This window comes from Platichthys flesus, chromosome 3 (assembly GCF_949316205.1).
Source record: "Platichthys flesus chromosome 3, fPlaFle2.1, whole genome shotgun sequence".
NCBI lineage: Eukaryota > Metazoa > Chordata > Actinopteri > Pleuronectiformes > Pleuronectidae > Platichthys > Platichthys flesus.
In genome coordinates, this window is record NC_084947.1 from 25,251,602 (window position 1) to 25,276,522 (window position 24,921).

Consider the following 24,921-nt stretch of genomic DNA (forward strand, 5'->3'; position numbering starts at 1 on the left):
TATTTAAGGCTTAAACAAGTTCTGGTCAACTGAGACAGACACTGGTCTTCTATTGGAGCAGATCAAATCTGACAGCCTTAATCAAATTAAGCAAAAATACTCTTTATGATATTTCTACAGTGATCTGCATATGTGCCTCGGTAGAATTGAAGGTAGAGCAACAATATCTGAGTCAAGGACCAGTCCAATGCCAAATGATTGCTTACGCACTTTAAGAGGCTTCCCCAAGTTGCTCAGCACATACAGAGATGTAGATATATTCACTCTGTGTGTGCGCTGAGATCCTTGGGTCAATCTACCCCTACCTCCTCCAAAGCACAGCTCAAGCCCCCCCTCTGGAAAATGCAAAACATCCAGACTGAGTCATATCCGTAGGCCTGCATCTGCTCACAAGGATCTGCTTACTCAATGGATGGCTTGAAGGGGTGGCGACAGGGGGATGGTGGTGGTTAGGATGCATTTAATTGATTACCCACTTGGGAGGGTGGAGGAGGGGATGGATGAAACACACACACACAACAAACATGCAGATCTTTCCTCAAACCATCTGCCTGGGGGTCCACATCCCACCACCACACCAAAGGATGAGGGGAAGGTCTCTCTGTGACCTATACGCTCAGAGAGCAGTATGGGGTGGATGGTTGAATGGAAAAATGGGTGGTTAGATGAATGAATGTTTCCACAGCTGTGATTTCATCTCATTGGCAACCCAGAATTCTGGTCAACTTTCCATGTATTTTATGTTAGCCCAACAAACTCCGATAGTTTGAAACACTTTTATAAATGTTTCAGAAAAATTCCTTGAAGGTCAAATTCTGTGTTCCGCTAAGATACTTTCTTCTCTGCTGCTGTGACAGACGAGTGAATGAAGGGACTGAAGCTGTATTATTTCATGTCCTCTACTGCCATCTGGAGTCCAAAATTGGGTCCAGTGTAGAGGCTTCTTATTTTTCAGGACATTGAGGACTGGCTGATCAGCTTGTGTCTCACAGATAAGCACAAGGCCTCTGTATAGGGACACACAGGGTTGTTTTAAGTTGACTACAAAGTTGAACCACTGCACCTTCAACAATCTTAGATGCGTTGTGCTTAAACATTTATACTGTTGCATTCTATTTTTGTACCTCATTTTATTTGATTGTGTTAGAGTTCTATCATGGGTAATGTTCTATTCATAATCAGCCATTTCATGGGTTTGTGGTAGAGTAATTTTTCATGGTATGTATAATGCAAATTACTATATTTGGAATTCTATAAGACAGGTCATTTTATTTCAGATTGCCTCAAGCAGCTGTACAGATGGAACCTTTGTTGAAATAAACACCAATACTTATGTTGTGGATAATTTTATTTATTTTTAGATTTTCACACAGCCCCCGATAAGCCAAAGAATGTACGACTGAACATCCTATAAAGGAATAGACAGTGCAGATTAAGGGTTGGGATTAGAATGTCAGGTATACAGTACCCTATAAATCTCAAATATACGTGCACAGGAAGATCAGAAATTAGTTTAAGTGACATTGTAGAGAGTTAAACTAGTCAGTCCAGTGGATCAGAGTTTATGGGATCATGACTGACATTGAGTCTTCTAGTATTACAATTTCACAAACTTTGTTATTAAGTTTTGAAAACCATAATGAACATCAACAAATTCTTCATTGTGTAAAACAGCTGAAGATTATATCGAGGTATGATAAATGTCAGACAGTGTATATATACCATATGTCTGAAAAACACATACTGACAGTTCAACAACCACACCCACACCACACCTTCACCCAAACCCCAAAATAAACACATTCAAATAAAATGAAGTAAAATAAAGAGAAAAAATTAATTTATAGTTGAGGATCACATTGGAATAGATTAATGCTCTTTAGTTTAACAACATTGTGTATCAATCATGTGGTTACTACAGAAAGCATCAGAGTATCTCTTGTGTTTCAATTTTAAAGTTAATACAATCAAAGTTAAAAGGCTAGAAAATCCCATTTTAAATGTGACATAAGCAACAATAAACACAACTTAGCCTGAAATACACTTATCCCATCGCAGAACAGCATTTAGGATTTCTCTGATTACAAATTTAGATTTCTTGATGGCATGTATGATTGTTGTAGAGATCTGAATAACCAATGGCAGACAAAATATTTTACCATGGAATTCACTTTTTCAGACTTACTTTAAAACAGGTTTTCTAAAACACATGTGAAATACATAGGATAACATATGCTTGCTGTAATCTTTGGGTTATGTAGCAAGTTGCAACTCTTCTATTTTTATTTGAATACTAAATTCCAATGTATGATAAGATATATCTTTAAATCCCAAACAGTATAAATTTACCAAATCCCCATAAAACAATTCTTAAAATGAATACCGACAGGTGTCTACACGAACGTCATGACAAGTATGTAGACCTCTGTAGTTTTCCTGACTTCTTTGAGCACCATATTGTCAGGTGTCAATATCCCACTGTAAAAAGAACACAAGTACATTTTTCACTTAGATCAACTGCTAACCATAACATACCATTCACTGTAAGTCTTCTCTTGTGTGTACGTTGTGGTGAATAAACAAAAACAAAGTAAAGATCTTTAGTAAATACAAAAAAAATAAAGGAACATTTTGCTGCCCGAGATTATCCCTAATTTTTATCTTGGTAAATAAATCACTGACACAAATAAAGAATAGAGGGGGGAGACAAAAGTCGGATCATTAAAGATATGGAATAAGGATCAGGTTGAGACAAGAAGAAGACCATTTCTCAGGAGCTACATACATACAAGTACGAGGAAATAGTCTAAATCTCATATTGATCTTATATTAGCCTAGAGCAACGGATAGACAAAGAAGAGATCATATTTGAAAAGGTTATATTGTCTTGGAATAAATAAGATCAATCTGACTAAACACTGCTCCTTGCTCCACATGGTAACTATCCTTTATGATTTGGTGCAATGCAGATAGGGTGTTGCTGATGCTGTTTGAAGGAAATTAAGTGAGCACATGCTCAGCTGACACTCAGATGCCTGGTCAGTCAAGGTGACATTTAAAAGTTAAGTTAAAATGTATGATCTGATCAGGTATGGCTGCAGCATGGGATGCAAAGCTGCTCTTTGAACACGTGCCTCTTTTACATTTACCATCCAACCAGACTCCCTTATCAAACACTCTACATTCAATTGTATATTACCTTTGCATTAGAGGAGGTTGGAGACTTGCTTCCTGTGTGGGTCGGTTGGATTCTCATAGCCCTTTTTGTTGATCCATGCAGTAAGGGTGTCAAGATCAGCCTTTGTCATGACACCCTTGTCTTGAAGATGGTTGAACCATTTGTTGACCAAATCTTTAGAGTGTTGCTCAAAGTTTTTTTCGAAAATGGCAAGCCTGGTTTTACTCACTCGGTTGTTCCGAAAGTCTCTGTAGTTCTTGGCACTATTGAACTTGAATCTGGGCATTGCACCTAGAATGGTCAGTTTTAGGGCACTCACAACATTATCCTGGCTGATTGTGCGAGCCAATAATTCCCTGAATTGTTTTGTTGTTGTACTGGGAAACTCACGTTGTATTTCTGTTGGTACATAAATAGTTGGAAGTCCAAGGCCTTTGTCATTTTCCACATCAGCAGTTGACTTTGTTACCACTTCAAGCATGGCTTTGGTTAACTTGCTATTCTGATTCAATTTCCCAGCTTGCGATATACTACTCACTGGTGGTTGGTGAGCTGCTTTGATGAACTGTCCAGTGCTTGGCTTGCTGTTTACATTTTTTACCCAGTCGTTGTACTTTTTCACTTTTCCATCCTTGATCACCTTTTTGTTTTCTTTTACTGTCTCTTTTAGTCCAGCTTCCTTTGCCATATACCAGTCTCCTCCTCTGATTTCATCCGTCCTCTCTTTGTACTTGAGGAAAGGCTCCCATTGATCTGAGTGCTTCACTAGGGTGTCGGCCTCCAAAGATCGGAGACGGCCTGCTTCCAAGGCAATCTCTTCTTTTGTGGCCTTTGGTTTCAAGCCTTGTGCCAAAGCGTGAAACAGGCTGCTCTTTTCTTTGGTGGTTACTTTCACAGTCTTGTTATTGATTGACACATCATAATGGCCGTCTGGGTGTTGTGAACCTTTTGGTGTGTAAATCAGTGTCACCGTTTGACTGGCAGATTTGGTGCTCGGGCTCAGCTCCTGCATTTTGGTAAGCTTGCCATGGCTGTCTTGTGTTAGGATGACAACCTTAGTGCCAGTGGTTTCTGATAGGACTCTGATATCAAGAATAGTAGTGGCTGCCGAGGAGTCCTTGATCTTTTCAGCATGAGACTCTGAGCGTTTACCAGACTCTCTGTCCTGTTTACGTTTAGAATTCATGTCTACTGACATGTGTGAGATGTATCTGTTGTTTTGTCCAGCCCTGAGTTTGTCCTCTGTTTTTTCACTCTTCAAGCCAGTTCTTACATAATCACCTATGACATTATTCACTTGGCCTACAGCCTTTGAAACAAAGTGACTAGAGAACTTTTGGTGGAACACTTCTCCTGCTTGAAGTCTTTCAGGATCTTCATTTCTGAAGCAGACAGATCATTTTGTTTCACTTTCTCTATCAAGTTGTTATTCTCTTTAAATGTATTCAGCTCTTTGTGAAGGTTGGAGAAAAACTGGCTTGAAAGGCTCAGCACTGCACTGGTGGCTTCTGCTGCCAGTGAGGCCATGTGAATGCCTTGAATTACTCTCAGAACTGCAAGTGTTTTGCCTTTGGCCTCTGATGCTGCACTGTCAATCACTGTGGCGATGTTTGAGTTCAGCTTGTTCTGCCATTCGAGGTCAGCGTAGAATGGCTCTAAGGCTGTTTCGCTTATCTGCTTGAAAATACCCAGAAGTTTGCTCTTTCTGTTCTTATCCTGCAGTGAAAATACCCAGAAGTTTGCTCTTTCTGTTCTTATCCTGCAGGAGATCAGACATTTGTTTTTTATCCTCAAGGTGAGAGAGCAAAATGGAGTCTACCAATCCAGCCAAAGGATCCTTTTCCATGTTGGTTTTTACATCATTTGCAATATCCTTTGTCAACTGATTCTTAATGCCTTTCAATATTTCTTGCAATACAGCATCTTCTGCCTTCCCAAATGCATAGCTAATGATTTCTTCTGCCATTTTCTTTGCTGTTTGTTTCACTGCATTCTTCATGTTTGTCTTTGTAACAACGCTAAGGCCTTCTTTAACCTGTTTGGTGAAAAACTTTGGTAATGCCTTAAGTTTTTTTCCTACTGCCTTGACCAACATTTTAGCAGCTTTGAAGCCCTTTGTAACCAGCTTTCCAACCCCAAACCCAATGAGAGAAATACCAATAGATATTGCTTTTTCTATAGCCCATGATTGCCAACTGAATTCTCCTGTAATCATGGACTCAATGCCAGTGATGCAGTCTGATACTCCTTCAACGATCAGCCCAATGCCGACTTGAGCTAATGCTCCACACGTAAAGGCAGTGAGCAGTGCCCCTCCAACGATCTGCAGAATTCCGAGACAGAACACCAGCAGAGCTTCCCATGGGAACCGAGGCTGCTCTTCCACGGAAAACACATATTCCAGACCTTTACTGTACAGATTGTAGGCCTCTATTTGGAGATCTTCATCTGTGCTTGACACCAGGGAGAACATGGGTAATTTCTTGGTTGTTGCATCCCTTCCTTTGTCTTTTATTTCCTTCAGCTTCTCGATAGCCTCACAAATGTTTTTATCAAAGTAGCTGAACAAGTTGCACTTGGTTGTTAACTGTTTCTCAAGGCTGGTTGGTTGTTCACTGCTTTTTAATTGAGCAGAGGCTATTTTTACAAACTGCAGGCAGACCAAGCATTCCTCACTGAGGTACTTCAGCGACTCCTGTGCTTTGTTGAGATCATTGCTGGCCGTAGTCAGGTAATCTCCCTTCTGCTGTTTTATAGAGCAGTATGCATGATTGTAAAAAGCTATGGCTGCCCAACTTTCATCTTGTCCCATTGCTTTTTCAAATAGCTTCATGCTGACATCCCATTTTTTTTCTCCCAGTGCGAGATTCCCAAACTTGATGTAGTGGTAAATGCTGGAGCATGGTGAAGTCTGACTTTGAGACTGACTTTGTGCCAGGGACAAATCAGCTTTCAAGCTCTTTTCCAATTCATTTCTTTTTAAGTTGTCAATTTCCTCTGATTTAGTTTGTAACCAAATCCCCCAGAACTCATTCATGACGGCAACAACAACTCTTTGCTCATCTCCATCGGTGTTCCTGTAAATTCCGTGGAGGGTCTTGCAGTACTCTGCGAAAAGGTCCTCCCGCAGTTTCATCTCAGTAACATCATCCATCATGTAATTTGTCCTTTCTGCTGCCAGTCTATTTCTTGTTTCCTTTGCCTCCTCCAGAGAAGACACTGTCTTGAGGGACTCCTGTACATGATCAGTGGTCATGATTATCTGTGCAGATCCAGGTTTACCCTTACGTGCAGTTCGGCCAAATGCCTGAAGTTCCACTCTTGTGTTCTCAGAAAGGAAGGAGAGGACCACAAATAATCCTCCATTTTTGTTCACCTTTTTAGACACTTTGATGTTGGTGCCACGTCCAGCCAGGTTTGTTGCAACAATGACATCCCCAGGATCCAGTTTCTTATCTATTTTGCTCAAACTGTCTTTGTCACTCCGGCTGTAGAGAATGATTTGACCTGGGATGACACTTTTTAGCGCTTCATAGAGCTCTTTGGCTTTGGAAATAGTTTCACAGATCACCAAGGCTGCTCTCCCCTCTCTGTATGAATTTGGGCAAACTTGGTCCTTAACCACATTGGTAATTTTAGATTGCCACTCTTCAGCTGAAGTCTCCAGACTGCCCTTGACCTCAAATAATTTCCTCCGGTTGAAAGTTGGCATTTTACAGGCTGAGAGATTGGGATATAGATCCTGCAAAAACTGCATGTCGGTTTCACTCCCCAGTGTCCCTGTGGTCCCATATATTTTCCCATTGTATTTTTCAAAAAAGGAAAGGTTAGAGATAAAGTTTGTCACTGTGGAAATCGTGCTCATTTTGATTTGATGTTTGATCTCAACAAACTGCTGCAGGCCATCACCCCATTTCTTACTTAGTTCCACAATACCTGTAGATCTGTAGTCAACGGGACAGACACAGTCATTTTCCACAACATACTCTTGTCCTTCCCTCAGTCTCTTTGCCAGAAAGGCATTCTGAACCCAAACCGGCAATTTAGTCTCAATCAGATTTTTCAAAAATCCAGGGATGCTGATTTTCCCGGTATTGTTTGTGCATGGAGTGTACTGAATCTTTTCTAAGATGAATTCTGTGATGGGATTTGCGAGAACTACCTCAGAATCATAGAGAGCAGAACACAAGCCATCATCCAAAACAAGAAATGTAAGTTCTGGAATGTCTGGATTGTTGTACGGTGTGGCCTTTCTAAGAGAGAGCAATCCTTTATCATCTAACGTGTACACAGTGAAACCATAGGGGACATACTGCTCAATCTTTTGGAAAAAATCGATCACGCCATCCTGACTCACAGTTTTAAGTTTCCTGAAAAGTTTGTCTTTTTCGCTATTGTACATTTCCTTTGTAAATCCCTCAGGCACAATCCCTGACTCTTCAGCTATATGTAAAACGTCCATGGGGTCATCTATTCCATCCATGTCAATTGAGTCAAATATGCTCTTATAGAATGAACAAGGGGGACCCTGTACGAATGTGATGTGTCCTGTGGACAAGAAGCCATACTGGCTGGCATGGCCCCAGATCATGGCCAGGATAACATTCAGGTGCTGCATGGAGACCATGGGGCTGGAGAGATATGTCAGCTGCACTCCCTGATCCAACAGCAGTGAGTCCACTTCATCGATGATGATACACTGATAGCTGCGATCTGTTCTCACATCCTTCATCTCAAATATCTGGCGAAGGTGATCTGCAGCAAAGGTTTCAATAGTTCCATAGACAACGTCCTTCTGGTAACATTTTTTTCTATCCTCATCTTTAGTCTTGTTTGTGTTTGTGTCAGCCGTGATGTCAAAGTACTTGTAGAAGTTGTTCCATTCTTCTGCATCTCTTTGACATAACACAGATGAGCTGGACACCACATCAACCTTTTCGCCCCGGAGTACACGCAGCGCTGCAAACATTGCTATGACGCATGACTTCCCCTCTCCAGTTCCCATCTCCAGAAGCTTTCCAGTGTCAGACAAAGCCAAGAAGCACCAGCTTGTCAACTGAGTGGCTCTGGGCCACCACTTTTCTTCAGCAATGCACATGTGTACAGCATTGCATAAGACTGCTAGAATCTCCTGCACATCTTCTGTGTTTATGCTATGACTCAGCTTCTTAGCTTGCTTTAGATTAGTGTGTTTTTTGATTTCACCCGATTTAATCATGTTTTCAACCCACTTTACTATAGAATAAGACTTCTCCAGGGTTTTTTCATCAATGTTTTTCATCTGCCGAATTTCATCAAAAAGAGTATCAAGGCTTTTTATTTCTTCCTCTTCAAAGCATCTATCCAAATGCTCCATCACTTTCTTAGTATCAAGCATGCTCAAGAGCTCAAGGAGAGACTGATTCTTCTCATTTGTCCACTTAGAAGACACTTGATATGTTTCTATCAGATGTAAAATCTTCACGATAGAAATACTGTCTTTATCATGATGGTGGTCAGTTAATGTCACAAGGAGGGCTATAACCTCCTCTGGTGACCATCTTTTTTGTGCTGTAAGATTTGACACCATCTGGAATTGCCCTGCATGGAAAAAAAGAATCTCCAAACACAAGTTGCCAACCAGGGAAGCCCCTTGTTTCTCACATTCTGTTTTTCCACTAAACTCTTGGAGAAGTTTCTCAAGAATGGACAGGACGTAGACCTTATTGGAAGGCAGATCTTTTCCAGTGCATTTCTGTGAAATGGCTATGACTTTACTGTCTTCATCTGTGCGTTTGTTAAGGTTAGAATGGAGGACTTGAAAAAGACCCTTGATAAATCTGTCTCTCAGTTCCATCTCCTCACTGTAAAAAATACCCATAAGGCTTTTCAGAGTATCTGCAGCAAACACCAAAGCATCATTTTCCTTGAGCACTGAGAGTTCCAGATTATAGGAAGCACTGAGGCATCTGTCTTCAATGATAAATCCTCGACTAAGGAGAGGGCTCCCCACGTCCATTCCCTTCAAGCCACATTGAAGGTAATCAGACACAAAGTCATCCATTGTACCATACACAATGTCGGCTTCATAGACAACCATCAATGATGTGTTATCTTTCCTCAAGTTTGTGTTGAGTGAAATCCCCAGGTGCTTGTAGAAGTCAGACCACTCTTTAGTTTGATTGAGTGAGTAAATGTTAGAGCTCAACACAATGTCAACTTTCTTTCCCATGAGTACTTTTGTGGCTGCAAACATGGCTGTGACACATGGGTCCAACTCCACACCAATCAATCTATGTGTTGCGGTCTTCTCAGTCAGCACCAGCACACACCACCTCAGCATCTGCAGCACTGTTGGCCACCAGCCTTTGGTGTCAGACACTGCTTTGCACAACTGAGAGAGTGAATTTTGGATTTCATTTGAATTCAGGTTTCCACTTTTGAAGGAATCTCTCATAAAAGGTTCACCTTTTGGTGCATTTTCTGAATATTTTAGGACACCGTTGGTAATGTTTTTCATCATGGTGACAACAGAATCATCTAAGTTATTGAGTGTTTTTAATTCTGCTAGAGCTGAATCTAGAGTGCTCTCATCTTGTTTTCTGAGAGTCTTACAGAAGTCAAGTAGGAATCTCTCAGGGCCAAGGACTTCCAGAGCTTGGGTGAGGGAGTGTCCAGAGTCATCTGTCCACTCTGGTGATAGGTCATACACTTGTACTAATGTGAGCACTTTAGTGATGGGAGCATCCTCTTTATATTTCTCTGACAGCACTTTGAGCAGAGTCACTGCCTCAGTTGGTGTCCATTTGTTTGTTTGCACAATTCTGAGGAGTATTTCAGTGGATCCTACATGTCTCTCCTTGCTATTTAAATGTGTGAGTGTGGACAGGAGAAGCTCCAAGCACTGGATCTCCATCTTCAAAATGAACGTGGAGGCTCTTCCAACTGCACTCTGTAGTGATGTTGTGAGTGTGCCCAAGAATTCTATAAGAAAGAGATCTTCAGCTGTGAGGTCCTCCTCAGCCCATTGTTTAGCTATGAGAGCTGCATCACAGCTGCCAGGGTCAGTGAAGAAGTGCATCATGTTCAGGTACAGGGCTTGAGTCAGCAGGAAACTCTCAGAGACATTGCATGCTGATTGGCTGATGTGGCTCAACACGGACTGCACATGATTGGAGATGCCCTTCAGGGAAACTCCCTCAGATATCTCCAGGGACAGGGCACACAGCTCTGTGATTAACACCTGGGCATGCTGCAGAGTGCTCAGAGATGGAGGAGCACTGATCCATTCATCAAACAGGAGTTTGTCCAGGGCTGACAGGATGCTGCCCAGCTGGTCAGCACTCAGCTGAACCAGACTGAGGTTTGAAACTGGGATGCTGCATTTTGATGAAAGAGTTTCCAGAAGATCATCATAATCAGATTCGTTCTTTGCTTCAAATTCATCCAGATGGGTTATTAGAACGCGTTGCTTGGTCACAAGTTCCTCTTTCATGGTGCTCTGTTCATGCTCTTCTGCTTGCCTTTGTGATTCCTCAAGCCTTTGATTCAATTCTTCTTGTCTCCTTTTTTCAGCCTCTTGAGCTTTTCTCTTCTTCTCCTCTTCTTGTCTCTGATGCTCCCTCTTTCTCTCCTCTTCTTTTCTCTGCTCCTCTCTCTTTCTCTCTTCTTCTCTCCTCCTCTCCTCCTCTCTCTTCCTTTGTTCCTCATCTCTGATTGGCTTATAAAAACAATGTTGGCATTGGTATTGATTATTGTAACCGACTTGTCTGTAGTATTCGCCTCCATTGAAGACATGAACATGTTGGCCATGGATAGTAGTTTGGTACAAATCGTTGAAAGAATGGCACGGAGGCAAGACTTTATCACATACAATGCATCTCAGGCTGTTGCCCATATTACTCTCTGATGGTACGTTCCCCATTTTTAATTAATTTCTCAGTCGCTTTGCAATGAAGTGTGACCAGATAATTCCTGAAAGATAAAAGAAATACACAAACACATACGATTTAATGACTCCCAGCAACTTTTTGTATAATATTGAACTTAATGACATTATTATCTACCTTCCAAAGGTCTGCCTGTCTGTCTGAATGTGGAATGTGTATCGCACAAACCATTCATCTTATCAACTTCACATTTGGTATGTGTGTTGTTATTGTCCTAGGAAACGTCAGTGTCGAATTCATTCATACACAGTATGTTTCATTTCAATACAAATTTTATAAACAGGTGACCAATGCACATGCCAAGGTCATGGGTTCAAGCTCCATACTGGCCAGTTGTTTGTAGCAAATGCAAGGCTATTTCACAAAAGCTTCTCTGAATTATAGAAAATGTCAGAAAGATTGCTCACTTGGTGAAAAATCCAGCCAGGACTGGCTTTTAACTGCACCTGTGTGTTTGTTCTCTCACTATAATTGCGCAGTATCCTTCCCAATTTGTGAACAATAATATGTTAGTTTAAAGCACAAAGGGTCTTGAACCCCTGAGATATGGTATGGAAAAGCAACTTCATACAGTAAGATTTGTTTTGGTCTTGGTTAATTGTTGGTGTTTTTTTTCAGGATAATGTTTGAGGAGGACTCACTAATGAAGAGGACCAGACCAAGAACACAGCCCATTCCAAACAGGATTAAATCAGGTATTGCGTTCATTTACACGAATTTCTCCATTTGTAATCCAGCCAAGAGATTCCATTCCTTTAGGGTTATTGCTAACAGACACGCCATTTTCAAATGTCACAGAAATAAAAACAGATACAGTTTCCACTGCCAACAGAGACAAAGTTATGTCCAAGGCTAGTTTCAGTGTCACCCCTGAGGACTAGTTAGCGTTCATACAACAAAGAAACATCGGTACTACTATGATTAGTAAATCTTTATAAACTGAGTGTCAAGCTCACATTGTCCTCTTCACCGGCTCACCCAATTGCACCAGTAGATGGTAGCAGTGACTCAATGTATATTATAAGTCTCTTTCCAGTCCTCTCACTTTGAATTCATGTCATCTGCTTTTATGGATATCACTTGTAGGGGAGAGCAGGGTAATGTGAGACATGTTTTACATTTGGTTCCCTCTAGGCAAGCTAAATGATATATCAGAAAAAATTACACATTTCCCATTATTCAGGATGTTTCCTAGCAATGGAAATGATCAGAATGTCTTCAGGACAAAGGGCAGTGAAAATATGATTGTTTTTTAAAAAGTGGTCTTGTGTCTCACTTTACCCCAGCTAAGGGGTAAAGTGACAGACCAGAGAAATCAATGGGGTAAAGTGATCCACTTACTTTTTAAACTACCAAAATAAAACATGTTGTAATAGTTTAAATTCTGATAGCTAGATTGACAACCACACATTCGAAAACTAATATCGGACTAGTAACAGAATCATGGAGATTGGTCAATTAAGCACATGATGATTCATGTGATCACACACCCTAGCTTACCTGCACATTGTTTCTCTTTCCAATTGGCAGGGACAGGGATATTGTTTTTCTCTGCGTATTCAAATGCCAGTTCACAGCACTTAACTGGAGCAAGGCCATGAAACTGGTCAGCTAGTTGTTTCAAGTGTTTGGCAAGCTCCTCCTCCATCTCATCTGTGAATATTCTCATTACCTCAGCTACTGCACCCCAGGCTACTGATTTTACTTCCCCTTTCTCTTTTTTCTTTATTAATCTTTTGAGGGTTGTCTTGTCAACATTTCAATCCCTTTTCTTAAGGACTTCTTTACTTGCATGACCTCAGCGGCTGCACTCTCCATCTCTGCGAGGGGTGTTCGGCCCCAGGTTGTCTTCCTGGTGTTGTTTCTTGGCATGATGGCTTCTCTACAATGTTTATGGCATTAAAAATAAAACATATGTAATGTAATATAACACTAAAATATGTTTAAGACTTAACTTAACTTGTGCTTCATGGCTCACTTTACCCCACAGCATTTGTCTCACTTTACCCCACAACCAACATTTTAGAAAAAACAACATATCTTAGCAATTCATGCTTATCTTCAGCTAGCATCAATCACATGGTTTTATAGGTTGGAAGTTCACCAACATGTATGATATCATTTTTTCTACCCGAATCAATTTGTTTAGACACAACAGTCGATTAAGTTCAAAGCAAGAAAATTTACTTTTACATGCAAGAAACACATTTTTGTGAAAAAACATAACTACCACAGCACCAGCACCAACTTCTCCTTCATGGCAAGGGGGTAATGGGAGGGGCTTTAAAACATAATGGTCACATGACCACAAATCTGTACCGTTGCCTAGATACAGGGGGTGTCTCAGATTACCCCATGTCTCACATGACCCCACTCTCCCCTACTACTTAGGTTTGATAAACAACATTTTAACTTTTATGTCAGAATATCTTAAGAATCCAACTGACATGACAAGCATGTTTAGTAGGCTACATTTATTAATGAAAATTCATCAATATGGAAGTTATAGGGCTGACAAAATATATGCTTGCATTGATTTTATGGACTCAAAAATATCAAAGTAGTTATGGACTTAAAAGTGAATACAGATCTAGGACAACAACCGCCTCCAGCTATTATTGTGCTATCATTTAGACCAGCGCTGTAATTAAAATATGTACATGGAATATTAGGGGCAGACATAATCATTTTTTGGGGGTGGGGTTAACAATTCCCAAGCCCAATGATCAGCAAATAACAGAGTTTAACATAAGTTTGGAGGAAATAACTAATGTTGAAAAAAAATGTAAAGCCTGTTTTCCAGATCCGTTTTTTTCTGCTGTTACCTGAATCTGTTTTTGTTGCCATGATGTTTCCAAAAGGAGTCAAAAAGCTTAATTTAGTGGCAGCTGAAGCTACCAGGAAGTGGTTGAAATAGTTGCAAATGAGACAGTAGCTCCACCCCTGAGATTCACACAAAAGACTTGACAATTTGTGTAGTGTTATTGTTCACTTTGTTGGTAATATTTACTATGTTTTTGTCCATATAAAATTGAAGATAGTACGGGCCCGAGCACCGAATGGTGAGAGGCCCTATTGAAATTGTAATGATTATTATTTTATTTTTTTCTGTCAAATGAATTGCCTTTTTGAGGGCTTTAAATGCTCAAAAGGTTGTAAAAATTAGCAGTAAATTAGAAAGTGGTGAAAATGTATGTATTCTGGAGTATTTGGAAATAGGCATGGCAAAATCGCTCAACAGCGCCACCTGGAACACAGCCCCTAGGTTTCCACATAACCGATTTTCACCAAAATCTAGACAAAAGTGTATTGTGACTAATCATAGAAAAAAGCCTCAAGGAGCATTATGAAAATGGATTTAGTGGCCATATTCCACATTTTTACTTTGACACACTTGTCCCAGGGCTTTCATCAGATCAACTTCAAATTCAGATAAAAAATAATTTTTTTGTCATAACGTGTGACCGTGGCGTGGCGTCAAAATTTGATTAAACGCCATCAATACACTATGTTCTGTATCTCAGACATACACAGTCCAATCACCTTCAAACTAGACATGTAAGACAAGAGTCCAGGCCTGATGACATCTACACAGGAATTATGACTTGAAATCACAGTGCCCCTGATGGAAACAGGAAATGTCATGTTTTTTGCTTGTCTTACACTTGGCTGTATTCTTCCTCATCCACTGACCTCAACCATGCCAAACTGTATCAAATGGGTCTCAAGACATTGATAATGAAGGCATAAGCTAAATGTGAATTTTCGTCAAACGCCTTATTAATGGCGTGGCATTAAAGTTCATCAACTCGGAGTTAAACACAAAATTGCTGTAACTTCAGTGTTCATGGTTCTATCTCACTCAAACTACATGTGTGTATCACCAGCCCCCCCAAAGATATTCATATAGTTTTAAGAAATGAGCGTGTTAAAAAAACTGACCAGCGCCCACTATAGGGCAGCTCCGGCACTACGATTGGCCGACATGTACAAAAATCAATTGGGGCATGTGTATTTACATAACAAACAAATAAGTCTCTTGGAGACACATGCTAGACCAAACAGGAAGCCCGCCATTTTGGATTTAGTGGCCATTTTAGCCATATTCCACATTTTTACTATGACATAATTGTCCCAGGGCTTTCATCAGATCAACTTCAAATTCAGATGAGTGTCATCACAACAAGATGGAGAAAAAAACTGATACTGAAATCTATTTTTCGTCACACCGTGTGACCGTGGTGTCAAAGTTTGATTAAACGCCATCAAAACACGAGGTTCTGTATCTTGGACATACAGGGTTCAATCGAGTCTAAACTAGACATATAAGACAAGAGTCCCAGCCTGAAGACATCTTCACAGAAATTATGACTCAAAATCACAGCGCCCCCTGGTGGATACAGGAAGTGACATGTTTTTCACTTTGATGAACTGCTCCTAGTTGCTTTAGAATATACAGTCCAAAAGAGCTCAGTCATGGTCATAATTGTGACATTTCCTCAAACTGTGTAAACAATGATTTGCGGCGAAGGACTATCCTTCGCTGTCAATATTTCCTCAATATCATAGCGCCACCTACTGATTCGCCATGTGAACAGCTCCATATATTAATATTAGTTCAGGGTCATAGTGCCGCTTCTGATCAGTGTGAAAATTAAGTTGTGGAAACATTGTCTAATTGACACAAAATTGCTCACGGTACATCAGAGCGCCTACTTGAACAGATCTATATCTGTGCATAATAATAGTGATGGCGCCACCTACTACAGGAGGTAAGCTTTGTTTTACAACTATCATTCGATTTACATAAAATGTTCCCTATTTGATAGCGTGGACCGTAATGAGCAATTAGCAGGCAAGGATCGACATTGCGTGACGGACGCAGGAAGTGAATCGTTTAACCTTGCTGCAAACGCATGCAACGCGGTGACGTGCTATTGGTCGCTCTCTCCACTGACCGCTACAGGCTTCAACGTGCGGGTGCTCAGGCCCGCCAGTGCTCCAACGTAGCCCTAGTTGTATTTATTTTTCACATTTGATATAGATACTGCAGTTAAAATATAGACCAAGGCAAGAGTCACGCCTTCTTTTATGTTTTCGTCATTTTATCTGACATCTTTTATTCAGTAAAATCCTTTATTTAGTAAAATATAACTACTTTAAAAATCATACTCAGACTATGATTAAATATGCAAGTATCCTACAAGTAGGATAGCTGTAAAAATATTTATTTGCAGTTCCATTTAGACAGTCAAGATATTTGATATAGTTTTCATATAGTAGATAGTTAAATACTTGATGTACCACAGTATTAGTGTTTAATGTGCTTATCAAGCTAAATCATTTGATGCAGTTAACCAATCAAAGGAAAGTATTTAATATAGCTACAGTATGACAGTAAAAGCACTTTAAGTAGTTTATGTAGTTAAAAATTAACAGCAAAAGTATTTCATGTGGTTAGAATATCACAGTAAAATTATTTAATGAAACTAGAGTAAGACATGAAATAATCTTGTAAAGTTAAAAAAATATATTTTAAATGACATAAAAGTTTCTTTAATGTATCGCAATAATAGTATTTAATCTACTTAAATGATCAAAGTAAATGTATTTAATGTAGTAAAATATGACAGTAATGTTACAAGATTTTCTTGGAATATAAGAGTAAAGCTATTTAATGTTGCTAAAATAGACAGTGAAAGTAATTTATGGTGTGAAAATATCAGTCATAGCTAAAATAAAATAACAAAATATTTTAGAGAGAAGCTAGTGTCTGTGGCCCTCACAAAACCAATCATTTTGACCAAATGAAATAATTGGTAGGCGTGTCTGTCTGTCACAAACCAACCAGCCTACTCATGCTCTCACTGCACATGACCAGAGTCTTCACAAGCCAGACAGACGTACAACGCTGAAGCAGCGTAATTTGGGTACTTTTACTTTTTATACTTTAGTACATTTCAACACCAGATACTATTGATACCTAAGTACATTTAATATGAGCTACTTTAACACTTTTACTCAAGTCATTTTCTGACGGGTGACTTTTACTTTTACCGGAGTCACTTTCAGGTGAGATATCTGTACTTTTACTCAAGTATGGCTTTCAAGTACTTTATACACCACTGCTCATTTCAAATTTTGGCTGACATGATCTGATACAATTGGAAAGATAGTTATTAGAATGAGCACAGCGCTGCTGATATTTGTACCGTTAGCCAGTACTTGTTGAGACCTGTCCTGTAAGGGGCTTTTATCCAAAGCATTTAATTGTTTACATCTCAACCCTGTCTAAATATGCGCTGCAAATAATTCAACGCCATGATCCCCTGACATATGACATGACATCTATCTTTGACATCTAAGTTTTGGCTAGTGTCCAAATACATAATTCACAGTAATTACACAAAACAATTAATTTGTAAACAAAACAGTTTGTTATAAGTTCACTTGGAAGCATGCAGCTCAAAATACATTATCCAGAAAAAAATCATTTACTTACGGTCAATGTAGTTTGAAACCGACACTGAAGCTCATGACCGCCTTTCTGAGTCAGACAGAAGCACACAGAACAGACACAGCTATGTCAGACAAATAGTCCTGACAATAAAACCATACAAACAATAAGATACAGTGAAATGAAAAAAAAAAATCATCTGTAAGCTTCATACCTCCTCCAGAGACAAGTGTGAGTCTCAGACCCACCTGTTCAAATTAACCTGACTTATATACTGTTGACCACACCCTAACGGGGTGGGTCCATGGGTCGGACTTATAGAGTAATGGAAAATTCCACTGATCAATGTCTTACTGTCGTGAATAATGTCTTACTGCTGTTTTGACTGTTTTCTGTGCACTTAGCGGATGCACCCTCCAAGTTCATAAACTTACTTGATAATTTCCGCTCCTGTTGACCTTTATCTGTGCAACTGGAATTCTGGGGTTGATTCCTCTTCACGTAACAGTGATGCTAGACAGCAGCAAACCTTCCTTTTTAACTACTTGTGTTCGCCCTCTGAGCCATGTTGTTGACTGTGTAACCCGCTGCAGAGCCAATAATCAAAACTCAAAGACAACTCCGGTCTGAGAAACTCATTATTTCACATCCTAAGGTAAATTTCCAATACAAACTTGGCGTCACAAACAGGATCCCTTGAAAGATCGACTTGACCAGAGAAGTCTTCGGCGGTTTTCCACCCGGGAGAGAAAATTCTTGGGCCTCTGCCTATGACAGTTTAGAGATGAGAGGACTCAAGTGACTGGGATTCCAGACCTTCTTCACAGGGATCCAAAGACTTCTCTTTGGTCTCTTATATCCGGTGAGATGTTGAAAATCAGATTTTTCATGACTGTTAAGGCGATTTTTGAAATAGAAAATCAAACAGTCATAGGAAATAACATGTTTATGGTTTATTTGGAACGGGTGTAGTAGTCATTGCATCTGGATTATTGTTGTTATTGATGTTTATCTGACCCATCCTCGAAACAATCAAATACGATTATAATAATTCTTAAGTAACACAGTGATTGCATTTTACCTAGTTTTGCTGGAGAAAGAAACACGGTTCCATGGAGACGTCCACGTCTTAAATTGAGTGTGCAAGGGAAATTGTGAATCATTTTTTCCCTTTTGTACACTTAATTAATAAAGATGGGTAGTGACAGAAGTAAAAGTCTTCCGGACCCAGAGGGTCACAGGGTGGAAGCTATGATTGCGAAATAGGGATGGAAAAATGTGACATTTCTTCCAATATGGTTCTATGTCTTGAAATGTGGGAAAAATTACTTTCTTTAACTGTTTTCTGTGCACTTAGCAGATGCAACCTCAAAGTTCATGTCCTTACTTGGTAATTTAACCTCCTATTGACTTATATCTGTGCAACTGGGTGCTGGGGTTAATTCTTCTTTCTGTACAGTGATGCTAGACAGCAAATTTCCACAACAATATTTTAAATTGCTGAAGTAACAATGACGGACAGGTTGACTTGACAAGTGAGCGATCACATTTGAACTACAATAAGTTATTGTGTGATTAATTTAAGATGAGATGCCATATACCATCATGTGTTCATCATATCAGTTTGTTGAAAACTGCACAACTTACACATCTTTAAATTAACTGTAAAAACCTTATTCTTCCTTATATGCTGTCTTCCTTATATGCTGCTCCTATCAATATAATAGTAAGGATACTAATATATTTTATATTGATATTCTGACAATTTAGTGCCCTATTTTTTAGAGTAAAGTGCAAGAATAGCCTGTGATCTGCAGAAAATTATTTAGTTAAAGTATAATCAGTGTAATAAGAGTTACAGGGTTAACTTTTGTACAAACACTGTACCAGTAAAGTCCATACCAACACTATTAATGAGCAAAAATCACAGTTCTGTGTCTCTATATATGTATTCAGGCAATCAAGCATTTTGGACCTCCACTGACACACCTCTTTTCCTAAGCTCTGCGTTGATCAGGCTTGAGGTGCAGACTCTTATCACATTCCTGAGGCTATTTTATTTTAAGTTTAGTTTAAGTTCAGAATAAAGAGTAAATAGTAATTGTCCTTGCATCCATTTTAACGCTACGGCTGTGATCAGCAGCTACGACATGTATATTTACAGGTGTAGGGATGTATAGAGGTACAGCGGCTATTCTCTTTCTGAGATGGTGGGAGCAGCAGCTTCTCTCTTGTCCTGTTTGGACTTGTTAAACTTTTGTGTATTTATCTGCACCGATCTGTCATCATTTGTTACATGAGCAGCAGAGGGTGAACATTATCACATCTCCTAAGGCATTTTCCCATCAAAATCTTAACAGGTGTTATCAACCCTTTGACAAGACAAGACATAAACACATTCCACATTCCACATTCCACATGTCCAAATTCCATCATCAGTGTGACCTGGGCAACATTGAAGAATCTTTCTCTGAGACTTTTTCAGAAAGAAGCATTTATACGACTCTCTCAAACAATTACTTAATTTAATATCAACATTCACCACTTATTGATCAAATTTTTTTTACTATGCTATTTTAATTGATTAAATCTCATTCCATTGTAGAGCTGTGTCATGGGCCACTCCCACCACGTTTCCATCTCCCAACATTTTACAAGACTTTCCCAGCTCCTTATTTTAATTTCCCAACCATTAATCTTACCAATGGTGTGTCATATATTTTGCATCATTTGAAAGTAAGTTTGAAAGTTGCTCCTGCTGACCTGACATTACCATTATTTCCTCCTCTCCATGTCAGCTGAGAATCCTCATGCATCTTTTGTCAGACTGACTGGAGAATCTCCACCAGCTCATGAAAAATGTGTGCAAGGCAGAGGTAGGGTCACAAACTCCTTAACATTTCTGTTTCGGAGATGTATCTACTAATTCCACAAATCTGTGTCTGTATGTGAACATTTCTCGCAAATGGTTCATCTGATCGTCTTCCCACTTGTGGGCATGTCTGTGCATGTGTATCGTTAAGAGCTCAAGGAAATGCAGTGTCAAATTGTGTGCGATTTGGACACAGGATACGTACAATTTTAATAAACTTTAAATAAAGAGGGGACCAGTTTTCTGTAGCAGTGGTGGCTTGGAATCATCAACATAAGTGATATTGTTGATCACGACTTTCACTGAACTTTTAATAGACAGGTGAAACGCTGTTTGTGCAGCAGCGGTGACTTCAGGGCTCTGTGGACTGAGACCTGCAGCCTAAGCTGCAGATAAAAAGCTGCAACCAGCATCACCACCAACCTGTTGTAAACAGGCAGGTTTTAGAACAAACACTGCACTTGTTCAATGAAGTTGATGACAAATGATAGTTCCATAGTTTTACTTGCTCTCTGCAGCTTTTTATGTGGCGACCGATCGTGTTGCCAGCGATCGCAGGCAACACGATCGGTAGTGAGCCAATCATGTTACATGCTTCATGTGACATACCTCACTCTCAACATCCATCTATATTACACACCCACCTTACCAGGTGGTCTATTTAACCATAGAGACATTTTCCATCAACCCCTCTTGCTCGCACTGCTGCTGCAGTATTGCCACCAGTTGCTTCAGTCCCTCCACCACCCCAGCATCCACCTGTAGACTCCAACTGGGGGGTTCCAAGTATTTGCTCATCACTCCCATCATTCCTGTGTAATAATATGTGGGAGTGATTAAGTTAGAGCCTAGACGCCAGATACTAAATCTGTTGTAATGCTGCAATAAATCCTGTCCTGACGAGAACAAAGAGAAGAGAGCACATTTCTCCAATATTAGCATCGCTACACTGGCTTCCAGTTAAATCTAGAATAGAATTTAAAATTCTCCTCCTCACCTTCAAGGCCCTTAATAATATAGCGCCTTTATACCTTAAAGAGCTGTTAATACCTTATAAACCCACTAGAGCACTCCGCTCCCAGAATTCAAGCCTACTTGTCGTCCCTAAATTCTCTAAAAGTAGAGTAGGAGCCAGAGCTTTTAGCCATCAAGCCCCTCGGCTGTGGAATAATCTACCACTTTCAGTTCGGGAGGCAGTCACCATCTGTTCGTTTAAAAGTAGGCTCAAAACCTTCCTTTTTGATAAAGCTTATAGTTAGAGCTAATTAGTGCGCCAGAACGTTACTTGTTCTATTTTATGACACATGACACACGGAGCTTCTCTTTCCAGCTCCTTCCTCTTCTCCATCCCTATCCCCCTTCCCCGGAATCCCTTTGCTTTATCACCCGCAGATCCAGGGCCTCTGTGGCCGCACCATGGATTACGGTTTGTGGATCGCGCACCGGGGGTCGCGGTGTTGGATCCAGTGTGGCGGATTCTGAGTCATGTGGGCTGATCGTGGTGCTGGTGGCGGACCCTGTGTCGCGTTGGCATTGGGCACGGGCGGTGGACCAGGACCGCAGTGGTGGCTTGTGATGGGTCCTCCTGGTGGGCGGCGGTGGACGGTGACTGAGGACTGAAGTGGCGTCTGGTCTGGATGGTGGATCGTGGTCTAGATGGTTGCTGAGCATGGACTGTGCTTCATCAATGCTGCTAGAGACTTTGATTATTGATGATGTTCTCCTGCACGTGGCATCTATTGCACTTCTGTCCGTCCTGGGAGAGGGATCCCTCACATGTGGCTCTCTCTGAGGTTTCTACATATTTTTACCCTGTTAAAAGGGTTTTTTTGTAGTTTTTCCTTACTCTTGCTGAGGGTTAAGGACAGAGGATGTCACACCCTGTTAAAGCCCTATGAGATGAATTGTAATTTGTGAATATGGGCTATACAAATAAAATTTGATTGATTGATGATTGATAAATGTTCGAACGTGAGTTACTGAAATTTGTTTATTGCTTTTGATTGTAAATCTGAAATTAAGTTATTCAAAACACATTATGTCACTGAGGTAAAAAGTTTATGTTGAATTTAGTTTATTGGGTGACTTTTCTATCATGTTAGAAAAAGGCACAGGCACTCCAAACATGTACTTACATGTTAATTAAATATCTTGTTGAAACTACATCTGCAGCAGATTATGAAATACAGTCCTCAGGGATATTCCCAAGAAGTGTCTTGTTTTGTAAAGATCAGGAGACAGTGTTAGACCCACTGCTTATTGAAGATGGAAGATATGAATGAGCAGACAGTCTGTCAGAAAGTTCATGTTTCAAATGTTTATTGCAGCAGCAGAACATGTTGGTGTTATGGAGTCTAGGCTCAGACTTTATTACTCCCCAAGATATGATAACATAGATATAATGGGAGTGATGAGCAAATATTTATAAGCCCCCAGTCGCAGAATCTACAGGTGGATGCTGGAGTGGTGGAGGGGCTTTAACTACTGGCCGCCAATAAAGGGTAGTATTATCAAATCAAATCAAAATCAAATCAAATCAAATCAAATCAAATCAAATCAAATCAAATCAAATCAAATCAAATCAAATCAAATCAAATCAAATCAAATCAAATCAAATCAAATCAAAGTTTAATGTCACATGCACCAATGACAGCCTCATCGGAGCAGTGAAATTCTTATGACATACTATGTAACATAACATATAACATAACATTGTAAAATATAACATATAACACAGTCAATTGAATATTAAATTAAGTAACATATAACATAGTCAAATTAAAGTCAAAGTTAAATGAAGCAGCAGTTTACAGGGTGAAGGAGTTGGGAATATTAAATAAAATGAATATATGAATATATGTGGAGTAAGTGTATTTGTATGAGTATGGGAGCAGAATGTACATGGTGACTGTTAAGGGGTCAGTGTTGATTGTTCAGACTGGTTCAGAAGCCTGATGGCCTGGGGGTAGAAGCTGTTTGTTAGTCTGGTAGTCCGTGCTCGGATGCTCCGGTAACGTCTGCCAGACTGCAACAGTGTGAGAAGTCCACAGCCTGGATGGCTGTGGTCCTTGATTATCTTCCGTGCTTTTCTCAGACATCTTGTATTGTAGATGAGTTGCATGGAAGGGAGATGGCAGCCGATGATGCGCTCCACTGTCTTCACCACCCTCTGCAGGGCCTTGCGATCAGCAGCGGAGCAGCAAGTGTTTTTGCAGCCATGCCAAACTTCTTGAGTCTCCACAGGAAGTATAAACGCTTTTGTGAAGTTTTGACCACAGAGTCCGCTTGTTTGGACCAGGTCAGGTCATCCGTGATGAACACACCGAGGAACTTGAATTCTGAGACTCTCTCCACTACAGCTCCATCAATGTGTAACGGGCCGTGACCCCCCCTCTGCAGCGTCCTGAAGTCGACGATCATCTCCTTGGTCTTGCAAACGTTGAGAGACAGGTTGTTCTCTTGGCACCATGTTTCCAAGCCTCTAACCTCATCTCTGTAGGCGGTCTTGTCGTTGTTGGAGATGAGACCCAGGATGGTGGTTTGATGTTTGAACCGTGTGTTTCCACACAGTCCTGTGTGTAAAGGGAGTACAGAAGGGGACTGAGCATGCAGCCCTGAGGGGCCCCGGTGCTCAGGATCAGTGAGGAGGAGGTGTGGTTACCGATTCTCACCACCTGGGGTCTGCTCGTCAGGAAGTCCAAGATCCAGTTACACAGAGGGTTTTTAAGACCCAGGCTCCTGAGCTTGGGGACGAGTTTGGCAGGCACAATTGTGTTGAACGCGGAGCTGTAGTCCACGAACGGCATCCTCACATATGTGTTGGCCTTTTCCAGGTGGGAGAGGGATGTGTGTGTTGTCAGGGCGATGGCATCATCCGTCGATCGGTTGGGGCGGTGTGCAAATTGGAAGGGGTCAAGGGTGTCAGGAAGGGTGGAGCATATGTGGGTTATGACCAGCCGCTTGAAGCACTTCATGATGGTGGAGGTCAGTGCTTAAGCAGGTGATGGTTGATTTCTTAGGTATGGGGATGATGGTGGCCTGCTTGAAGCAGGTGGGGACTGTTGACAGTTGTAGGGAGAGGTTGAATATGGAGGTGAAGACCTCCGCTAGCTGATCGGTGCACCCCATGAGAACGCGGCCTGGAACTCCATCGGGCCCAGATGACTTTCGAGGCTTCACTCTTTGAAGCTCTCGCCTCACCTCAGCCACGTTCAGGGACAGAGTGCAGTCCTAGTCTCGGTCCTCAACATAAAGGATTGTGGAGAGTGAAGTATGTCACATGATTTATGTCACATGAGCAGCACAGCTCCAGTTGGCTGCCTGAACAAGCTAGCAAGCATCGCTCCATTTATTGTAATAATGTGAACTTTATTCAGGATTTCAATATGAGTGCTATGATTCACCTTTTTTTCCAAACTAGTTTTCTGATCTTACTTGTTCCATCTTATCCTGAATATGTTGAAGGCTTTTGTGTGCAAACATAAGA

General features: G+C 40.6%; 2 protein-coding genes and 1 long non-coding RNA gene across 3 annotated transcripts; 1 reads left to right on the top strand and 2 right to left on the bottom strand.

Moving 5' to 3' along the window:
- Positions 1-1,330: 1,330 nt before the first annotated feature.
- On the bottom strand, positions 1,331-4,524 carry LOC133950716 (uncharacterized). The gene is made up of 2 exons (XM_062384823.1): positions 3,200-4,524; positions 1,331-2,478 (listed from the first exon to the last, which is right to left on the bottom strand). Exon 1 carries the CDS (start codon positions 4,374-4,376, stop codon positions 3,207-3,209), a length of 1,170 nt encoding a protein of 389 aa, XP_062240807.1. The 5' UTR covers positions 4,377-4,524; the 3' UTR covers positions 1,331-2,478; positions 3,200-3,206.
- LOC133934191 (uncharacterized) lies at positions 4,481-17,797 on the bottom strand. Its single transcript, XM_062381154.1, has 4 exons — positions 17,778-17,797; positions 17,609-17,653; positions 4,901-11,131; positions 4,481-4,857 (listed from the first exon to the last, which is right to left on the bottom strand). Exons 3-4 carry the CDS (start codon positions 11,079-11,081, stop codon positions 4,481-4,483), a joined length of 6,558 nt encoding a protein of 2,185 aa, XP_062237138.1. The 5' UTR covers positions 11,082-11,131; positions 17,609-17,653; positions 17,778-17,797.
- Positions 17,798-18,059: 262 nt separating this feature from the next.
- LOC133950717 (uncharacterized) lies at positions 18,060-22,387 on the top strand. The gene is made up of 2 exons (XR_009920405.1): positions 18,060-18,425; positions 20,362-22,387. It is a non-coding gene; the product is annotated as an uncharacterized LOC133950717 (long non-coding RNA).
- Positions 22,388-24,921: the final 2,534 nt, after the last annotated feature.

Coding starts and splice junctions, on each gene's coding strand:
- LOC133950716 (XM_062384823.1), bottom strand. CDS start 4,376: ATGTCAGTAGACATGAATTCTAAACGTAAACAGGACAGAGAGTCTGGT.
- LOC133934191 (XM_062381154.1), bottom strand. CDS start 11,081: ATGGGGAACGTACCATCAGAGAGTAATATGGGCAACAGCCTGAGATGC. Junction 4,858..4,900: donor CAAACTTCTGGGTATTTTCA/CTGCAGGATAAG, acceptor TGGGTATTTTCA/AGCAGATAAGCGAAACAGCC.